At 44.1% G+C, this 19700-nt stretch overlaps 2 protein-coding genes across 4 annotated transcripts; both read left to right on the forward strand.

Moving 5' to 3' along the window:
- The first annotated feature begins 285 nt into the window (after positions 1-285).
- Positions 286-4661, forward strand: LOC100845946 (isoaspartyl peptidase/L-asparaginase 1). 3 transcript variants are annotated; one of them, XM_024460406.1, is made up of 5 exons: positions 286-363; positions 431-747; positions 1005-1238; positions 3161-3247; positions 4008-4661. In XM_024460406.1, the coding sequence occupies exons 2-5, from the start codon at positions 586-588 to the stop codon at positions 4473-4475; spliced, it is 951 nt and encodes a 316-aa protein (XP_024316174.1). In that variant the 5' UTR covers positions 286-363; positions 431-585; the 3' UTR covers positions 4476-4661. The 3 variants fall into 3 exon arrangements, with proteins under 3 accessions (XP_024316174.1, XP_014752022.1, XP_024316177.1); XM_014896536.2 differs by lacking the exon at positions 286-363 and having other exon boundaries at positions 415-747; XM_024460409.1 differs by lacking the exons at positions 286-363; positions 431-747 and adding an exon at positions 852-870.
- Positions 4662-6979: 2318 nt separating this feature from the next.
- Positions 6980-14894, forward strand: LOC100841401 (claspin). The gene is made up of 12 exons (XM_003562270.4): positions 6980-7186; positions 7936-9369; positions 9454-9487; positions 10740-10816; positions 11597-11656; positions 11741-11851; positions 11951-12028; positions 12163-12243; positions 12518-12923; positions 13409-13518; positions 14270-14300; positions 14374-14894. Exons 1-12 carry the CDS (start codon positions 6995-6997, stop codon positions 14469-14471), a joined length of 2712 nt encoding a protein of 903 aa, XP_003562318.2. The 5' UTR covers positions 6980-6994; the 3' UTR covers positions 14472-14894.
- Positions 14895-19700: the final 4806 nt, after the last annotated feature.

A 19700-nucleotide genomic window follows, 5' to 3' on the forward strand; every position in this document is an offset into this window, starting at 1 on the left:
TAACCCTCGACCCATGTGTCAGCTCATTATATGGGTACACGGTATGTGTTCTATATCCCGTACCCACACCCGTCTTACCCTGTCAGGTATATTTCTTTTTCTCATTTACATACCCATAAGTAAAAATTTGGCCCAAAGGGCTTTTTCCCCGACAGGTGAACTGGGTATAATTTTTTTTCCTATTTATCATCAGTTTGCTCCGGTCTTCCAAAAAAGAAAGAAAAAAAAATCAATATACGGAGTACAAAAAGATGCTTTGAGTCCACGACACGTTCCGCGGCACGGCTGCCAAGCCGGCAAGCTCTGCATCCGTACCGTAGGGCGTCCCAAGGCGAGGAGCCCGTTGGACGACGCCATCGCGAGGTCAGCTTGTTTGTTTCCATGTCTTTCCCGTTGTTGCGCCGTCGCTCACTCGTGTCAGATATCCCAGGACTGGTTGCTTGCCGTCCCGGGGCATTATTGGGGCAAGGGCCGGCCGTTGTGGCTCACGCTCACTGGCTGGGTTTAAAACCAGCTTTGCCCGGCGCAGGTGGCTCGACGGCCAGTGCCAAGCAAGAGGAGGCCAGTCCACCATAGCCGGAGCTGATGGGGTGGGCGATCGCGCTGCAGGGCGGCGGCGGGGACATCCCGCGCTCGCTGCCGCCGGAGCGCGCGGAGCCTCGCCTCGCCACGCTCCGCCGCTGCCTCGACCTTGGCGTCTCAGCGCTCCAGGACGGCCGGGCCGCCCTCGACGTCGTCGAGCTCGTCGTACGTATGCGTTGCGCTTGCGCCCCTGTTGCATTCCCTCCCACCGTCTCTTTCTCACGGCTCATGCTACACCTCTTCCTGATGGAATCGATTTAATTTGCTCCAGATTGAAGCTGTCACTGGGTACCGTACCAAAGATTTCATTTAAAAAAGATCAGTTAGTCACTTGGATACTGAGAGAACGATATTTGTTTTGTTGTTGTGCTAATTGTGTGTCCTGATGATGATTGCGAGTTAATTTGCGGCCACGCGCGCAGGTGAGGGAGCTGGAGAACTGCCCGCACTTCAACGCCGGGAAGGGCTCCGTGCTGACGAGCGACGGCACGGTGGAGATGGAGGCATCCATAATGGATGGCACCACCATGGGCTGTGGCTCCGTTTGCGGCCTCTCCACCGTCGTCAACCCCATCTCGCTCGCCAGGATCGTCATGGAAAAGACGCCCCACATCTACCTCGCGTTCAATGCCGCCGAGGCCTTTGCAAGGGACCAGGTGTAGTATTACGTACTAATCCTATTTTCCGTTGGACTGTTACTTAAGAAAAACTGCATATGTGTATATTGTTACGGATTTGCTAGCCCTCGGTCGCTCAGTCGACCTGAGACAGCTAGCTTTATATATAACTTAATAACTATAAATGGACAGGTTGGACTGATTGCTGCCGTGGCTAGGTGTTTTGGATTGGATGCATGAGTTGCAAGTTCAAGTCCCTTGTCCGCCATCTTTTACTTTTTTTATTTCTTTTTTCTTCCTTTTGTTTTCTCTTTCTTCTTTATTATTTTCTTTTCTTATTTATACTTTGTTGTTTTTTTGTCTCTTCATTTTTCTTGTTTTCACTATCTCTTGTTTCTATATACTACAACTCTAATTTTAAGAATGCATTTTTTTGTTTTCCTTTTTCTCTTTGTTTTGTTTATTTTTATTGTCCGCCATCTTTTACTTTTTTTATTTCTTTTTTCTTCCTTTTGTTTTCTCTTTCTTCTTTATTATTTTCTTTTCTTATTTATACTTTGTTGTTTTTTTGTCTCTTCATTTTTCTTGTTTTCACTATCTCTTGTTTCTATATACTACAACTCTAATTTTAAGAATGCATTTTTTTTGTTTTCCTTTTTCTCTTTGTTTTGTTTATTTTTATTGTCCGCCATCTTTTACTTTTTTTATTTCTTTTTTCTTCCTTTTGTTTTCTCTTTCTTCTTTATTATTTTCTTTTCTTATTTATACTTTGTTGTTTTTTTGTCTCTTCATTTTTCTTGTTTTCACTATTTCTTGTTTCTATATACTACAACTCTAATTTTAAGAATGCATTTTTTTTGTTTTCCTTTTTCTCTTTGTTTTGTTTATTTTTATTTTTCTTGTCACGCGTGATCTTTTTTTTTCATTCTGCAAAAATGGGATATGTATTTGAAATAGATGTCCAAGTTATCACATGTATCATGATCGATATAGAAATCGATCGAGTCATCTGTTACTTTACCCAAGAAAAAATATTTGTATTTTCTATGTCCAATCGCAGATCCCATAATTTCTATTGTAAATTAGATAGGTAGCTAATCTAATCTAGTTCCGTGTGCAATTTTTGGAATCGCATAAAATTTCAGCTGCAATTTTTATGTCCAATCGCAGATCCCATAATTTCTACTGTAAATTAGATAGATAGCTAAGCTAATCTAGTTTCACGTGCAATTTTCGAGTCGCGCAATTTCACCTGCAATTAGAATTGCGTGTAAAATTTCACGTGCAACTTTTTGAATCGTGCACAAAATTTCACGTGCAATTAGAATCGGGAATAAAATTTCACGCAAATTTTAGAATCATGCATAAAATTTCACATGCAATTTTTAGAATCAGACATAAAATTTCACGGGTGATTTTTAAAATTTGGTAATCTGAAACCTGGTGTCATTAATGAATTCAACAAAAAAAAATACTAGGCTACCTATCAACAAAGCCAAACACGTACAATACCCATCCATGCATGCAAAGTGACCTGCCTAAGCTGGTCGACTGAGAATTCTTATATCTCAATCGACTGAGCCTGAGGCAGTCCCATACTGTTAACACTATATATTCATAAAGGAGTTGTTCGTCATATATTACATCTCAAGTATGGTCTTTGACGACGTTTGTTCGGAGGAGAGAAAGAAAACATGCGGTGCGGGTTAACTAACTATGCTCTCATAACTTGCTATTTAACAATATTGCAAAATGGGGTTCAGTCGAATATTTCAAACATTAGTATAGAAAAATCTGACAACATGGAGTAAAACATTAAAGAAGGTGAAACCTTAGAAACTGTGCAAATTTCCAAAAGGATGTGTATTGTGGCACGTACGGAAAGAGCTCTATTCTTTTCTCCATTTGGCAGCTCAGGTTTCTTGATTTGATTGCTTATTGCCTTATTGGTAACTTCTCAGGGCGTGGAGACTATGGATCCAAGCCACTTTATTACAGAGGAAAACCTTGAGAGGCTCGGACAAGCAAAAGAGGCCAACAGGGTGCAGGTACTGTTGCAGCTTTCTTGTCTATTTCCTCATTTTTGTCGTGGCACCGCGCAATTGGTCACCGCTGAGTGCTCCGTGATTAGATACCATATCCACATACAGTACTTCAAGAAAAAAAAAGATCACATGCTGACTCCAAGGTGCACATGAGACCTGACAAATCTTGCAGACGATCCATGTGTTTAGGTCCGTATATATTTCGGAATGCAAGGAAGATGTTCATGCACTTTGCGGATGGTACAGTGTTAATTACTAGTACACCTCCGTCCGCACCTCCGTCCAACAACAATATTAGTTTTTCTTTAACCAATGTTTTGACCACTAATTACTTTATTAATATATAATTATATGACATAGATTCATATTCATTATATTTCTATTCAAAAATATTTGCTTATGGTTATGGTTTTGATCACATTAGTTCCATATTCATGAAGTAATTTATGGTTAAAGGTTTGGTCAACCAAACCCTAATATGTCCCATATTGTTTAGCCTATGGTCTCTTACATGCCTTCTGTATCTGAAAAAGGTGCCTCGTGAATAGATCAGTTACTTTGGAAAAATTCATGGAGTAGAAGTTTCAGAACATTCATAACGAAGTACATGGACATGTAGAAAGAGCTCATGATGTCCTATTCCACTGTTCAGAAATAACCAAATCAGAAACTTTACTTTTCACAACTTTTTTTAATATAATCAGATTGCTAGTTCAGCATGTATAAACCTTTCTGCTTTGCTGCTCGGTTGGATTACACCCAGGCAATGGAAGGCCAACCTCCCATAGACGACAACAGCCGGACCGGCACGGTTGGTTGTGTGGCTGTCGACCTCTCCGGCAACTTGGCATCGGCCACATCCACAGGTGGGGTGGTGAACAAGATGGCCGGCAGGATCGGCGACACCCCGATCATCGGCGCCGGCACTTACGCCAACACCCTGTGTGCGGTGTCGGCCACAGGCAAGGGCGAGGCCATCATCCGGCACACGGTGGCGCGTGACGTGGCGGCTCTCGTGGAGCACCGGGGCCTATCTCTGCAGGAGGCCGCGGAACGCGTTGTGGCTGCTGTGCCACGTGGCAGCTTCGGGCTGGTAGCGGTGTCAGGCGCCGGTGAGGTTACCATGCCGTTCAACACAGCTGGAATGTTCAGGGCATGCGCCGCTGACAGTGGATACTCCGAGGTTGGCATATGGCCCGATGCTGATGGTGATGCTGGTGGGGAGAGTTAGTATGCTGGTGTTTTCTTTCTAAAATCTCTGTCGCAATTGCAGATTTGCATGCCGTTAGAGGGCAACCAACTCTATAAATTTGATATTTTCAATTTATCTTGCCAATTAGTTTGGTTTCATGATAAGCAAATTCGTTTGAAATTTGCAGCTGGCGTTTAACTAAAATTGGTCCTAGCTTTCACCTAACATGGAGGGCACTTAATTTTTTTTGTTCTTGTTGTGTCACTTTTCTTTTAGAAAAGGAGAGAAGATCTACCAATCATTTCATCTTTTGAGGACCCGATAAATAAGGGACAATTTGACGAGCCCGCTTTTCGGTCCGTGGAGACGCATTCTGGCCTCAAATCTACATCAGGCTTCGGTCTCCACGGATCGAGAAACGGAGCGTCGCTTGGTCCGCGCATCAGCGCAGGTCAAAGCCCTTTCGCATTCCGGCCTCACTTGGCAGCGACCGACGAGCTCCGGTTTCGGTCATATTAAATGGGGACTAGCTCGTCCCCATGTCCCCACCACCCCTCCCCACCTACTTCGGCCAAACCCTAGCCCCGGCCCCAAGCAATGCTGCAGAAGAAGATGTGGCCTGCGGGGAAGCACGATCACGAGGCAGGCTCGTCGCCAGGGTGCGCCGCACCGCAACCGCTTGGCATCGGCAGTGACGCCATTCCACGCTACGCCGCCGGCGTGTCCCAAACGCTGCTAGTACGTGGACGTGCGTACTAGCGGCGCACTACTGGGTGTGCGCACACCTGCCCGCACGGCTGGCATCTGAACCCCGAGCGGGTTCCGATGCGCCCTGTCCATGCGAGCGGCCGCGCGTGCCCGGTGGAGATATGGCGCCACCGCGCCGATATCCCCGACGACCTCCACAGTGACCCGACGTTCGCGGAGGATTCCCCCTACTGGGACGCTTGGTTCACGACAGAGCATGACCTCCGTCGGCGCTCCTTCTTCGCCGGCGTCCTAGCTCGGCGCGCCGCTCCCCAGCCATCGTCGATCGCCCTCGCCGTCATCAAACAGGAGGAGGAGGTCATGCTGACGGCAGCAATGGCCGAGTCCGGCAGAGAGGAGCTGTGGCGCTGGCCTGACCTGGGGGCTGCGCTCTACGTCTCCCAGTTCACCGACGAACGAGGAGGGCGTCCCGCTGCTACCGCCGCAAGTGAAGGAGGAGGAGGAGGAGGAGGAGGAGAGGAGGCGGATTGGTCTCCATTGTCAGACGATGACTTGGAGGCCTGGACGCCGGAGCGCGAGATCATTAATTTGGATTCTAATTCTGAATAGATGATCTTAGTTTTTATTATTATATGTAGTACTTTTTATATCATCTAGTAGTAGTTTCATCTATATATGTAAGCAGTTTGAACCACTATATATGAAATGGCTATCTTTTGGTATGTCTTTTTTTTCCCAATCAAAATGGGTCGCCCCATCAGACGCATAGCCCGACCGAAACGAACTGAGGCCGGACCTGGACATTTTACTGTCGGGCCCGCGACCCAAACGGACCAAAACGACCGCAAAATGTGGCCCGTTTGGGTCGCCCCGCTGGAGCTGCCCTAAGACGCGGTCGCCCTCGCCCCGATCCGGTGATCCAAATTTGATCAAGACACTATTCGTCAATTCAACTAGGACATGATCGCCCTCGGTCCATGCTGATCTCGTCTCACTAGGAGCGTACGTTCCAGAACCAGAAGCAGTGCAACATCAATTCGTTGATTCAACCAATGAGGCTGGAAGCCCAATTATGCATTTTGGCACAGGGCCTCGGATTTTGCTAGCTTGGCCCTGACCCAGCAAAAAGAAATTACATGAGAAATGCTCATTGGTCGCTACGCTCCAATGCTAACCTGGGCAGCTGTTACAAACTTTTCCACATTCTCCATTTGAAATTCCATGGTAGCATTGCTATATCATAGTAAGTGTAGTACGAATCGAGACCGTCATAGACCCCATGTTGTACCGATGTAGCTCTTGATGGCGATATTAGCTCAAAAGATATGTATAGGTTTATACCAAATCTCAATATCAAATATCCATAGAAACCGTCAGGATATAGTGTGGAATTCACTTCATGCAAAGACAAAGAAGTTGAGTGGGTTTATGTGCAAGCAAGGTTGCAAGAGGATAAGTCCAAAAGATAGTTTTGAAACTTTATGATATATGCCCCTCCCAAACAAAAAAATAGTTTATTTCAATATTGTTCGATCTTTCCAAAGATCACGATTAGAACATTCAAACTTTTAATCAGCTATTTTAATGATTATTGGAATCTATCGTTCAAGTGGCTTCAATTTTACCAGGTGAAAAAAACACGGCTAGATAGATCCTTGGCCTCCTCCTCTCCTCCTCCAACGGGCGGGAGAATTTCGAACGGGGAATTGAACTCGCGCGGCATTCACCGGCCAACAGAAAAGGCCAGCAGATCGAGGACGGGCCCACCACCCCCTTTGCTCTCGCTCGCATCCGCCCGGATCGGCTTCGCGATCGGCTCATGAACGTGTCGGGATGGGGGAGGAAGGGGAATGAATAAAAGCGGATTGGATTCCGGGCTGGGGTCCGTCCGTCCGTCCGTCCGGCGCATAAACCAGCGTATTATTATTAAGGAAAAAATAAAAGTCGGGCAGACTCTTCTCTTCTCTCCCAGAACGCCGAAGACGCGACGCGACGCGACTGCACTCCACTCTTCCGCGCGAATCACCCGCTCGCTCTCCCTGGTAAGACCCCGAAAAGAGGAATTTTTTTCGCTGCTCGTTCGAGATTGCTGCTGCTGCTGCTGCATGTAGGGATTGCTCGGCTAGGTCGACGCGTTGCTGCTGCGCGGGAGCTGCGGCTGAGCTCGGGGCTTGCCTAGGGTTTGCCGAACTCGGTCTTTCTGTTAGGGTTTTGCCGGGAGGAGGAGGATAGGAAGTGTTTCGTCTGCGCAGGGGTGAGCTTAATTGTGTGTGATTCGTGGAGCTTGGGTGGGGCTGGGTTTGCGACCAGAGCTGCGATTCGCTCCGGTTGGGTTCGATTTGGATCCCCAAAGTGGATTCTTTTAGTTGCTCGCTGCTGCACCGTGTCTAGTGTTCCTCGGTTTGACTGCCGGAAATTCGCTGTTCGGTGGTCTACTGGTCTGCAGTTGACACAAATAGTTGTATTCTGGTGGGATATGTGGAACGTGATGGTATTATCGTTGGTTAGGGTTCTAGATATGCAGCGGATTGTACTGATTTCTTGTTGCGTCGTTGCCGTGTGCCTCAACCACCTTTATGAGTCCTCTTGTACCCACTCTCCAGTGAGATTGTGGTAATCAAATCTTTGTTATGGTTTTAGGAGGGAATACACATTTTTTGTTCATTTCCTTGCTTGTTTGGGATAAAAGGCACACACTTTACAAATTTGCAACCAGCCCCCACAGTATACAGTTGTTTATTTTTCCCATCAGTTTCTAACATCTTTGTTTGGGTAAACCATTTATTTGCAGCTAGAGGGAATGCCCGAGCCAGACCCAGCTCTTGTAATGGAGGAGACGGCAAATGGTGGAGGAGCTGCTGACATTGTTGCTCCTGGTAAGAAGGATAATGCCAAGAAGGAAGAGGCTGGCGAGAGAAAGGATGTGGCAGTAGTGAATAAGAATGGTGAAGAACCGAAACCCCCCTCAGAAAATGGCAGCAAGGGCCCATCTGAAGGAGATGCCAAGATTGCTGAGGCTGAGGATGCAAAGGAAGATGATGCAGGTGCTGCAGAGCATGTGGGTACTGAGGATGTCAAATCGGGTGGTGTGGAAGATGCAGTGGCCAAGGAGAAGGCAGAAGAAGGTGAGGGTTCCAAAATGGATGCTGTCGAGGATACAAATGATAAGGAAGATAACAACGCAAAGTCAGCGGAATGCGAAGATTCCAAAACTGTTGGTGTGGAAGATGCAGATGCTAAGAATGATGATGACACCAAGGCAGCAGAACAGGAGGATGTAAAAATGGCTGTTGTAGGGGATACTGATGCAAAAGAAGATAATGACACTGAAGCAACAGAATGTGAGGATGTCAAAATGGGTGTTGTGGATGATGCTGATGCAAATGAAGACAACAATGGCAAGGCAGCAGAACATGAGGATGTCAAAATGGGCACTGTGGAGGATGAAGATACAAATGGAGATAAGGATGCCAAGGCAGCAGAAAACGAGGATGTCAAAATGGCTGCCGTGGAGGACGAAGATGCAAATGAAGGTAGTGATTCCAAGGCAGCAGAACAGGAGGATGTCAACATGGGCGGTTTGGAGGATAAAGATGCAAAAGAAGATAACAATGCCAAGGCAGCAGAATGCGAGGATGCTAAGATGGCTGAGGCTGAGGCAGGAGATGCAGAGGTCAAAGATAAAGGACACAAGGAAGAAAAATATGCGAACAAGGAACTGAAAGATGGAGAACATAGTGGTTCTGAGGGGCAGGATGGAGGAAATGAGCAAGTAAAGAATGATTCAGCTGAGCATGACAAAAAGAAGGCAGAAGAAACGAGTGATATTAAGCATGCGGAAGAGGAAGCAGAAGAAAGTGGGTCTGCTGATAAGAAAGATGAAGGAGGGGATGGAAAGGCAAATGCGGATGAAGAAAAGCAAGAAAAAGGTGCAAAGACACAAGGAAAAGATGACAGTGTAACAGAAGAGAAAGTCACCGAGGCAGACAAGAATGATGAAGAGAGTAAGGAGGAAACTCCTAAGAACAAGAAAGCAAGAAGTGCTAGGGATAGAAGCCAGGGGAAGGATAAGAAACAGGATGGGTCCAAATCCAGGGAAGCCAAAAATTTACTGAACTCCTCGAGCCCTTATAGTACCGATCGTCCTCAACGTGATAGGAAAATAGTGGAGAGGCTGGTTGAAGTGATTGAGAAGGAGCCAAACAGGAACTTCGTAGTTGAGAAGGTTAATCGCTTGCAGTCATATTATCTTTATCCCACATTTTCTTTCTGACAATGCAATAACAGTTGATAAATTTCTTCACTGTAGGGTCGTGGTACTCCTTTGAAGGACATACCTACTGGTATAGCTCTCTGCAACTACACACTTTTTACTGTTTTGCTGCCATCTTCTAGTTCTGCATAATAGACCTTCACTGCTCTTCTTGTTTAAGGCTTAGATTTCTCTTTGTTTGCATTAAACGATTGGAAGATGTTCTTCGTTTGCATCGCTTGAAGCCGAGCACCTGACTTGTCCTAATGATGTGTGGTATTACAGAATTTGGATAGACAACTGGTGTGAATCTAGGTGTTTGTTAGGTCCCAGTCAAACTCCTGCCCTCCCTGTGTTTTCCAACTTCTCTATTGTTCATGTGTTATGGAGAATGCATAAGACTTAATCTCATGAATCATGATTAGGTTGTTCCTGATCTAGCAGTTGAAGCAACAAGTGTTTATTTGGTTCTCGTGTATGATGTTGATGCATATGTCTTCCTCCTTTATATGCTTCTGTTTGTATCTATATTTATTACACCACTCATGTTACTTGCAGATGTTCTGAGCTTAACCCAGAACACTTCCACAACTCTATATTTAGTTGTGACAAATGCTATTTAAAACCCTTTTTTTCTATCACTACTGTATGTATGATGTTTATTTGAGGAACTTGGTGGATGTGCCATACTTGTTTTTTCACTGAGAAGCTATCTGAACAAATTAGGTGTTGGGATCTATCCAATACCTAGAGTAGAATGGCAAATATAGTGTGATTTTCCTCCAGTTAATGTGAATCTATTGCTTATAAAGGATAGCTTCTAACGGTAATAGAACTGCAAAATTTTGTCAGTCATAGTCATACGAAGGGCTAGTTTTATTTCTCTTTTTATTAACTTCAGTCGAGTGCTCGGTTTTTTTATCTGTACACTGTTTATATCTCATCTTTACTGAAATTTGCAAGAAACAAACCATAGCAGTTTGATTGGAACTTGTAGTTTGAGATTTCTTTTGCATCTAGCAAAGTATCATGTGTCTTAAATTCTTAATTAATCTTGAGTAGATGACAGTATCGAATAGTAAATGTTGCTTTCTCTTCTCCCTGGGAATTGGTTCTATATCAACAACTAACCTATAATAAGCTACATTGGTCGGACTGAAACTTTGATTGCACCCATGCATGCATTTGATGCACACGTCTTTGATAGCAAGAACATTTGTCATTTGCCATTATTTGTAGTGTTTCAGCTCATGCAGTCATGCTATACTGTATGAAGTTTATTTCCTTTCCTAATACACACCTTTTGTTTTCGTTTGCTCAATCTTTTTTTTACTTATTTGCAGTGGCACACAGATTATCAAGGAGAAAACCTGCTGATCTTAAATTTCTTCACAATGTTCTTTTTGGGAGGAAAGGAAAGGTAAACATCTGAAATATTATAATGTTGCTTTTGAGATAACCGATGCAGATTTTTTTCTGTTGCTTCCAGTTCAGATGGGTTAGAATTATTCAAGCAAGTGTCACACCAAAGTGCTAAACTTCCCCAAAAGCACTAGTTCCTCGAAATAAGTTATGATCATAGATGTAGTACAGTTTTAGACTGACAAAGGTATATGTCCACAATATTCGCTAAATGAGGTGTATGTAAATCATCATGGATTCATGACGCCAGTTGAGGCATCACGCTTTTTTTTTCTCGAAAAAAAACTGTACAAGAAACTCCTATAGTATAAATATGAATGTAAATTTGCATCCGTGAGGATTTGAACTCAGGTTGTGGGATAGTACCCACACTTCCCCAACAAAGTGAGCTAGCTCACTTCCAGTTTAGGAACGAAACCGAAAAACTGTCAAATTAATACAACACCAAGTGATTAATATTGTTTTCTAGTCAACCGAGTTTTCTCACAGTGCAATAGAGAACCAGCAATGCTAATGTATGGTGCATCACGAGGCTAGTCTCACCGATCAGTTTAATTCACCTTATTTCTTTGCTTTAGGTGGTTACAACTTAAAAGACATCTAGTTGTTGGTTTGGGTTGTTTAAGTACAATCCGATCCCTTTAAAAAAAAAGTACAATCCGATCATATTATTTCTTATTTCCATCCCTAACTCTGAAGTTCTATTTGACTGATGTTAACACTGGAGTTCTGTTTAGCTTACTTGTCCTGACAAGAAGATTACGTTCCAATGTTCCAGACTGCAGATTTTAAAAGCCATATACTTCAATTCTCCGGATTTGTGTGGCATGAGAGTGATGTAAGTTGCGTTGCTCCAAATTTGAATTGTCCATTCTATTTAAGTGATGGGAATGGTTTAATTTTGAAAAGCTTTTATCTGTAGGAGAAGCAGAGAGCCAAGGCAAAGGAAAAACTTGACAAATGTATGAAAGACATGTTGGTGGACCTATGTGGTCTCTTTGCCATTCCGGTTCCCAAAACAAACGTTAGAAAGGTGATTTAATTTTCTGTTCATAGGACAATATTTTGGTGAACGCAGGTGCAGTGAAACACTGTAGTGGCATCTAACAGAGTTTGAGATAACTCTTTGTAGGATGATATTGTAGCAAAGCTGTTGGATTTCATTGCTGAACCTCATGCTATGAATGATTCTGGGCTCTCTGACGACCAGGTGAGAAAGTGTTATCTCTTGTGCTTCTATCTTGGTGTCAGTTGTACCTCAGTACTTTACCATTGCTGATGTTTTTATGACCGGATTAGTGTGCATGGTAATTTATCACATCTTTATTCTCTCCTACTGTCTAGGGGTCAAATTCTAGGAAGCGCAAGAGAGGAGGTGGTAGTTCGAGTAAGACTCCAGATGTCACTCCCAAGGGTTCTAAGAAGGTATGGCTGCATATCTGTCAGATGTGACCTGTTGATTATATGTTTATCCAGTTGCAGTTTTCAAGTATGCCTTATGTGTGCCTTTGTTTTGCAATTGAGTTAGTGACATGTTTTTTTCTCGAACTTTCGTGACGTTTTGTTGATATTGAATTGAGTATATGCTTGTACATCCTAGTGAAGTTCTGCTTATCTTATAATGATTTGCTAATGTTGGCACACACATGACCATCATTCCTGAATCAGTGTTCAAATTTTGTTCTCACTGTTGCGTCAGAAATTTGGTGAGGACGCAGCTCCAAGTAAAAGGCAGAAGCAAGGTCTGGAGTATGATAGTTATGAAGATGAGGGTGAAGATCAACCTATGAAGTCTGATAGTGAGGAAGACGCAGATGAAGCTGTTGATGAACAAGGTGGCTATGACTCTGTGGAAGAAAAAGCAAGTAAGAAGTCATCAGAGGTAAAAAATTCTGCAGGTAAAAAGAAGGCTGCCGCAGGTAGCACCATTAAGACAGGTCCTCCAAGGACAACAAGCAAGAGTGCGGGCAAAACATCACCAGAAGTCTCCAAGGAAAAGGAGAGCCCCGATGACAGTGCAAAGGTCTTCTCTAGGAAGAAGAAACCTGCCATATCAAAGCGTACCCCAAGTTCTGAAAAGGAGATAAAAGAAAAGAAGTTGCCAGGTATGGTGTTCTACTTGATCTTTGGTACTTATCGGTCTAGTTCTTAACCATTTAAAATATGAATTTTATGGTTGTTTTGTTTCGTGGCAACTGCCTTATACTCGATTTATTTTCTGTTGTCTAAGGACCTAGCTGATTTGAAATTTACATCGGGGTTTATTGTTGTAACTGGCAGTAATTCAGCCACAGTCAGACTCGTGCTAAATGCGCTCACAGGTCTAGCCTATTGGAATTTACATTTCAGTGCTAACAGCCTCTGTTGATTTGTAGTTTATCTTATTAGATAGACATGTAGTAGCTTGATAAAATTATGTGTACTTTACGCGGACAAGTGCTCAGGTGCAGGACTTCTGTATGTTCTTCCAGTACTTGATACAATTATTGTGTATGGTGTAATCAAGAATTATCTTCCAAATTAAGATAGTCATTAGGGTATGTATGTTGGCAGATTGTCTGGCATATCTGATGACTGTGTTTTTATATAGGTAAGGAGGCGGCAAAGGGTAAAGGTGAACAAACTGAAGTAGGTCTGCCCAGTAAGGGTGAACTGAAAAAGATTATTGTTGGAATCCTTAAAAAAGTTGACTTCAACACGGTGCGTTACACCTTGTTCATTTATCTCACCATTTTGATTATTTGGTGTCAATTTATTTTCCACTTTGATGGTACCTGGCAATGCTACTTGAAAACAATGCATATCAAGAATATTTCTGTAATATGATATTTTTCATTGCTGTGGGTTATTTGTACTAAACTATTTTGACAGCAAAAAGTCCAACTTTGGCAGATAACTTGAAACAGAGGCAGCTAACTGCAAATATCAGTACTTACATGGTCACCGTAATGAGTAAAACTGTATCGTTTCCTGAATATACCTGTTTCCAGAAAGTAACTTCTTAGTTAAATATACATGAATACTAGTACATGTTATACCTAATGAGTAAAACCGTAAAACCTAACTGCAAATATCAGTACTAACAGTTTTTATGCCCTTTATTTTAATTTCAGAAATGATGTGATGGAACCACATCATATGCACCCTTTCAGGGTTTTCAAACTTTTGAGTTTTCAAACATTCCCATGCAATTCTTACTTCTTAGTGATAATGGAATAAACATATCGTAAGAAAGGACAAGTGATAATACTCATGTTATTAGAAACGAGTACTATCATTTGTCTTTTTTGCGCAGGACACACATGATCATATTTCTGAGATGATGTTTCCTTGTGCCTAGTCCACCCCTATCTATCACTATGATATTTTTGGGAGTTCAAATTACTTTTTATTTGTTTTTTCTTGAAATTTCTTATGTGGAGCTGACATATTTGGAATTCTGATTTTGCAGGCTACTTTTAGTGACATTCTTAAGAAGCTCGGTAAGCCTTTTAGAATTGTACAGTTGTGATTGCAGTTGTTGGTCATACATTCTAACAAATATCATCTCTGTAGACGACCATTACAAGATTGACCTGGCTCCAAGAAAAGGAGCCATAAAGCTTATGATTCAAGATGAGCTGAAAAAGGTATCCGAGGAAGATGAGGATTGAGCTGAAGAAGAAGCTGCTAAGAAACAGCAATGGAGCCTGAAGATGGATTGTGTCATATAGCAGTAGCACCCACTGCTAATTACTCTGTACTTAAGTGACAGCCCTATATTAATCATCATTATTCCGATGTTTGCAGACCTTAAAACCCTGCCCTTGTTTGTGTATGCTAAAACATAACCTGTAGGCATCTCCGCACCTTTAGCTGACTGATGGGAGGCACTCCTGATTAACTTGTCTGTAGATTTGCAAATGCCGTTCAAAACTCTGAAAATGGTTGTGTCAGAGTCTGTAATGGATAGCTTGGTCATAGGTTTGGGAAGCATATGGACGTATTAGGATATCATTGTTTGCGCTTTTGTTGTTTGTTCATTATATACTTGTGGGGACGGTATGCTATTTATCCATTTTATATACTTGCGCCTTCATATATGAATATGAATTGTTAGTACATGTGTCCTATACCCCAAGGAGCTAGCTGTACCAAATGGTCACTACCAGAATAGTTGAGCAGGTCCTCCGAGGCTGAAGATGACCAACAGAGATGCAATGTGATACAAGGTTCTATCCAGGCGGTGAAGGTTGAGGTCTTGGGAATTCCAAACCAATATTTGTTCCTTACACCCGCTTGGGCTTTTGGCACCAGGGGCATTTATGGAACCTTGTATGCAACTTATGAAGGAACATATATAGGTTTGGAATTCCCAAGACCCCAACCTTCACCGGCTGGATAGTACACATGTACTAACAATGTATCAGAGGATGATTGGAGAGAGCAATCACAAAGCTTAATTAGAAGACATTCTCTACTTTGGAAACTAATTAAAAACAACAAATTACCCAATCTTAAAAGCGCTAGTGGTTGTAGTGGTGCTTCGGTGACAGATAATACTCGAGGGTGAAGATACATGGCATCACTTAACTCAGTGGAGACATCATCTCGAGGCTCTGACACTTTGGGTTCTTGGTCCCTCTTCAGGGTGAAGATCTGTAAGTTCAGGTGATGGTCGTGAAGGCGTCCTTTGGTGGTTTCGGACCTGCGCCTCTTGTTCGTGGCGAAAGGTGTTGACATAAGGTTAAGAGGTGCGACTCGGAAGGTGACGGATATGAAGGTGTAATAATTTGGGGTGTGTGTTTTCTCGATATCTTGATTACCTCTTGATATTGTGTTGTTAGGAACTGGTATTGTCTTGATATTAATATATCGGATTTGTTAGGTCTCAGGCAACTGAGAAACTACATTTCTCAGTTGATTTTCTAGACCATCGAATGGGTTTGGAGATGCGTGCAGGTTTTCTTTCCTCAATTGTGTTTGTACGTGTCCAGGCGGGCTAGCAGTAGGGGAGCACATGGGCTGCAGTCGCTGTGCTTTTTGCACGTTTTTGGATGATTGTTTTTCTATTGATCCTAAAAGAAGTTGTTCTGGTTCTTATATTTATATCAACGCTTGAGCCTTGGATTGTTTTTCTATTGATCCTAAAAGAAGTTGTTCTGGTTCTTATATTTATATCAACGCTTGAGCCTTGGACGTAGCTGCAGTTCTCTAGATTTTTGTTGGTGAGTTCTATGGATGTTTAGTTACACTTATTAATACATTGCTTATTTACATTCAACTATTACCTTCTTACACCTCATCTAGTCTAATATTTTTAGTTTTTAATGTTCTTCGTCTGTCAATTCATACACACCAATATAATTGTGTTTATATTTTATTTTAAAGCCTGTGTATTGGATAATTACTAGTAATGATTTCGGTTGTCGTCGCACAGGGCTCCGACACCGGGATGCGCGGGCACCCCCTTTCTAGGTTCGGCAGTGGGCTACGGGGATCGCTCCGGTAATCGCCGGCGAGGCCAATGCAAAGCGTAAGAATGCAATGAACACGGAAACACTTTTTACCTAGGTTCGGGCCACCCGGAGGTGTAAAACCCTACGTCCTGCTTGTCTGAGCTTGTATTATCGAAAGATGGAGTGTTTACAAGTTGCTGGGGGAAGGGTCCCCGGGTGCTCTGTTTTTGGCTAAGTGTTCTTTGCTATTCTGGGCTACTACCAGTGGAGAACTGCTTGTTGGTTGAATGTGCGAACTCTTTGACCGTTGGCGGGGGTCCTTCTTTTATAACCAAGAGGATACCACAGGTGCCACGGTGCATGGATTACAAGTGGCGAGCATGGAGCTTGGGGAGCTCCTCCTCGGTGCGCTGGCATGCATGCATGAGCGCCAACCCCGCGGCTAGGGGTCTAAGGCCTAAAAACTAGCCCTGGACAGTCACTGTTTGCCTGACTAGACAGATAACCCCCTTCCTGTCAGGTCATTAAATGCGTCGTGCGCTTCACTCCTTGCCCTGACGAAACTGCACACTGGGCGCCTGCCGCGCGCCCACGTGGCGCTGCTGCTCTGTTCGCTCGGCCCCATCCTCGCGGCGGAAACCTGTGCCCGGGAACGGCTCCTCCCGGCAAGTGCCCTCCCAGGAGGTGCCCAGGCAGGATTATTCCCCGAAGCCCCACTAGCCCTTCCGGGCTGGTAGCTTTCCGGCCAGCCTGCACGTTGCCGCCCGGGGTGAGATCCTTCTGAGAACCCAGCGATGCGACCCACGCGTCGTGCAGCGGTGGCACCCCGGGTGCCACTAGTGCGACATCGGTAATGTTATTTTAGTCCATATTTTGTTTTTATAGCATGTGTATTGTTTTTATATTTTGTCGGTAAGTTTTTCGTTGGACTACCTCTCGTATGGTTTATTTTTTTAGTTCGCATAGAAATGTTGGATATAAATTGTATATCTAAGACTTATCTTGTTATGTCATTTTTTTTGTTGGTCGTGTTTTTGGTTGATGTGTGCTTGGGGGATAGAGCCGAAGTTGGGTCGGGTCGGTTATGGGTTTGTTTTGTCATGGAGGCCCACTTTAGGGGTACGCACAATGGAAAAGTGCGTATAAAGTTTCAGGTGCAATTTTTATAATCGCGCCTACCATTTCTGGTGCAATTTTTAAAATAAGCCATTTTTTCTCTCCTTTGTAAACTTTTCTAACGTGCTCTCCATCATTTTTTCCAAAATCTTAAATATGTTTTTTTGCGCTGCTTGTGCTTTTTTAGAAAAAACACGGACAGAGAAATTGAGCTATGCTTTTCGTGAACAATCGGCTTATTTGTGTTGCATTTTGACCGCAGCAGGTGGTGAACTTGGGCCCAACCAGGCTCATCACTTGACAACCAACAAATATGCTGCAACACAACACCACAAACATGTAACGATGCATGCACCAGGCAGGTCGACTGAGAAATAGATTTTCTCAGTCGACTCGGACCTAGGCAGACCCTTAATATATTGCTCTCTTTGAAAAATTAGTAACTCTCATCGACATATAGGGATAACATATAAATGTAGCACGTGAGTAAACGTAACTAATGAAGTATAATCAAGAAATACCAAATGGCATCATCATGTCGCAGCAGATTGAACCTGAACAACTCACACCGTCACACCACAAACAACCTCACACCGTAGAGTTGCTGGGCTAACGCATTAACGCTACAATACACCTATCAGAACAGAAACAGGTACGGGTCGAACATCTCAACTCAATCATCCGTACTCTACCACCACATTGTTTCTCTCGTAGTTAGTTAGAACTGCTGGCTTTGGCATTGGCAGTTTGGCACTGCAATGGCAATGCTTCTTCCTGTTGCCATTTAATCCTCCTGCTTTGGATGAACTCCTCAAACTTCCTGTTGAGCTCGTCAATCTCTAGCTTCTCCAGCTCCTGCTGGGCCGCCTCACTGCAGGCTGACTCCTCCACGACGACGGCCGTCTCCAAGGGGACGCTTTTCGCTTCGGGTGGCCGCAACGACGACACTGCTACATCTTCAGATGGTTGTGGGACGGCACATGGTAGCGATTCAGAAGCTGTGAGGCCATCATCGACGGCATCGTTGGCGGACGGGGACAGGCTGCAGATGCCGGAGAAGCAGCGGCAATCGGCGGCGAGGAAGAGGAAGATGACGTTGCAGAGGACGAACAGCGCCTTCTTGGTCGCCACCAAGCCGCAGAGAGCCGCGAGGAGCTCCCGAGCTGATAAGGCGGCACCCAAAGGGAGCGAGGAAGCTATGGCCAAGGACGACGGGATCAAGGAGAGGGAAGCAATGGCCGCGAGCACGAAGGCGACCTGCGAGACACCCACACTTATGCTGCCGCTCGTTGAAGCCATTCCAGCTTCTTTGGGTTGCTTGCTGCTGCATTGCTCTTCCAGGTTATAGTGCTGGTCTAGCGGCATTATGTGTGAAAGATCCATGCTCTTTTCTCTTCTTGCTTCGAGATCGAGAGCAGAGGAAGATTCAGAAGGGAAGGAAGGCACTGAAGCTCTGTTTGTATGAGTGTAGTACATACAGATGGGTTGCTCCTGAGGGGTATCCAAACGTATTTATACTAGCTTAATTAACAAGTGGTTGTACAGTTGGTGAAGCAATGATGATACATGCCTGATGGATGGTTTCCTGGGATACAAACACAGCAGTTTCAGATGCTTGTAGGTTGTACTTTCCTTACAATTGTTTAAGCAGCGCTGCCACCTATGGCATTGTCATCTAATTGGGACCTGGCTGGAAGCGTCATGGAACTTGCTCATGTTTACACACGAGATGCTGATATCAGCTAATGCTTCTTACCAAGGAATCATTAAGTATTGCTGACCTGGAGGGCAGTAGATGCACTGAAATTCACAGTTGACAGCGACCTCGACCTCTGAAACTCGCTCCATTTACTTTCTTAAATACAGATCGATCGCTCTTCTTAAATCAACGCAGAACTTGCAAGTCACGCACAGGTGCAAATTGCACAAATGCGGCGCCTCCAGAATTTCAGAGACAGCGACTCGCTTGAGTTTGTGATGGACCTGCAGGAGCCTTGTCACTTTCTGAGTAATGATAGGCCACGAAACGAAACTGCAAGGAACATTCAGACCAACCAGCAGCAAGCAGCTGCAGCACAGAGCAAATACTGGTACAAGCGGCTGTCTGATGGAAATCACGCAGCTGCTGGCCGGCCCGGAACCAGCAGCATGTGCTCTGCATCACACGATCCGGAGGAACCTGACACCCTAATTGAAAGGCGTACACTAGCTTAATCCCGTTGGGTCACCCAACAACTCGCTACGGGACACCGCACTTTTCGCGGGGGGGTTCAGGTTGTGTTTGATGATCTTTGCTCCATGACACGTGGTGGTGTTTGTTAGATCGGC

Source organism: Brachypodium distachyon, chromosome 1, assembly GCF_000005505.3.
Source record: "Brachypodium distachyon strain Bd21 chromosome 1, Brachypodium_distachyon_v3.0, whole genome shotgun sequence".
Classification (NCBI taxonomy): Eukaryota; Viridiplantae; Streptophyta; class Magnoliopsida; order Poales; family Poaceae; genus Brachypodium; species Brachypodium distachyon.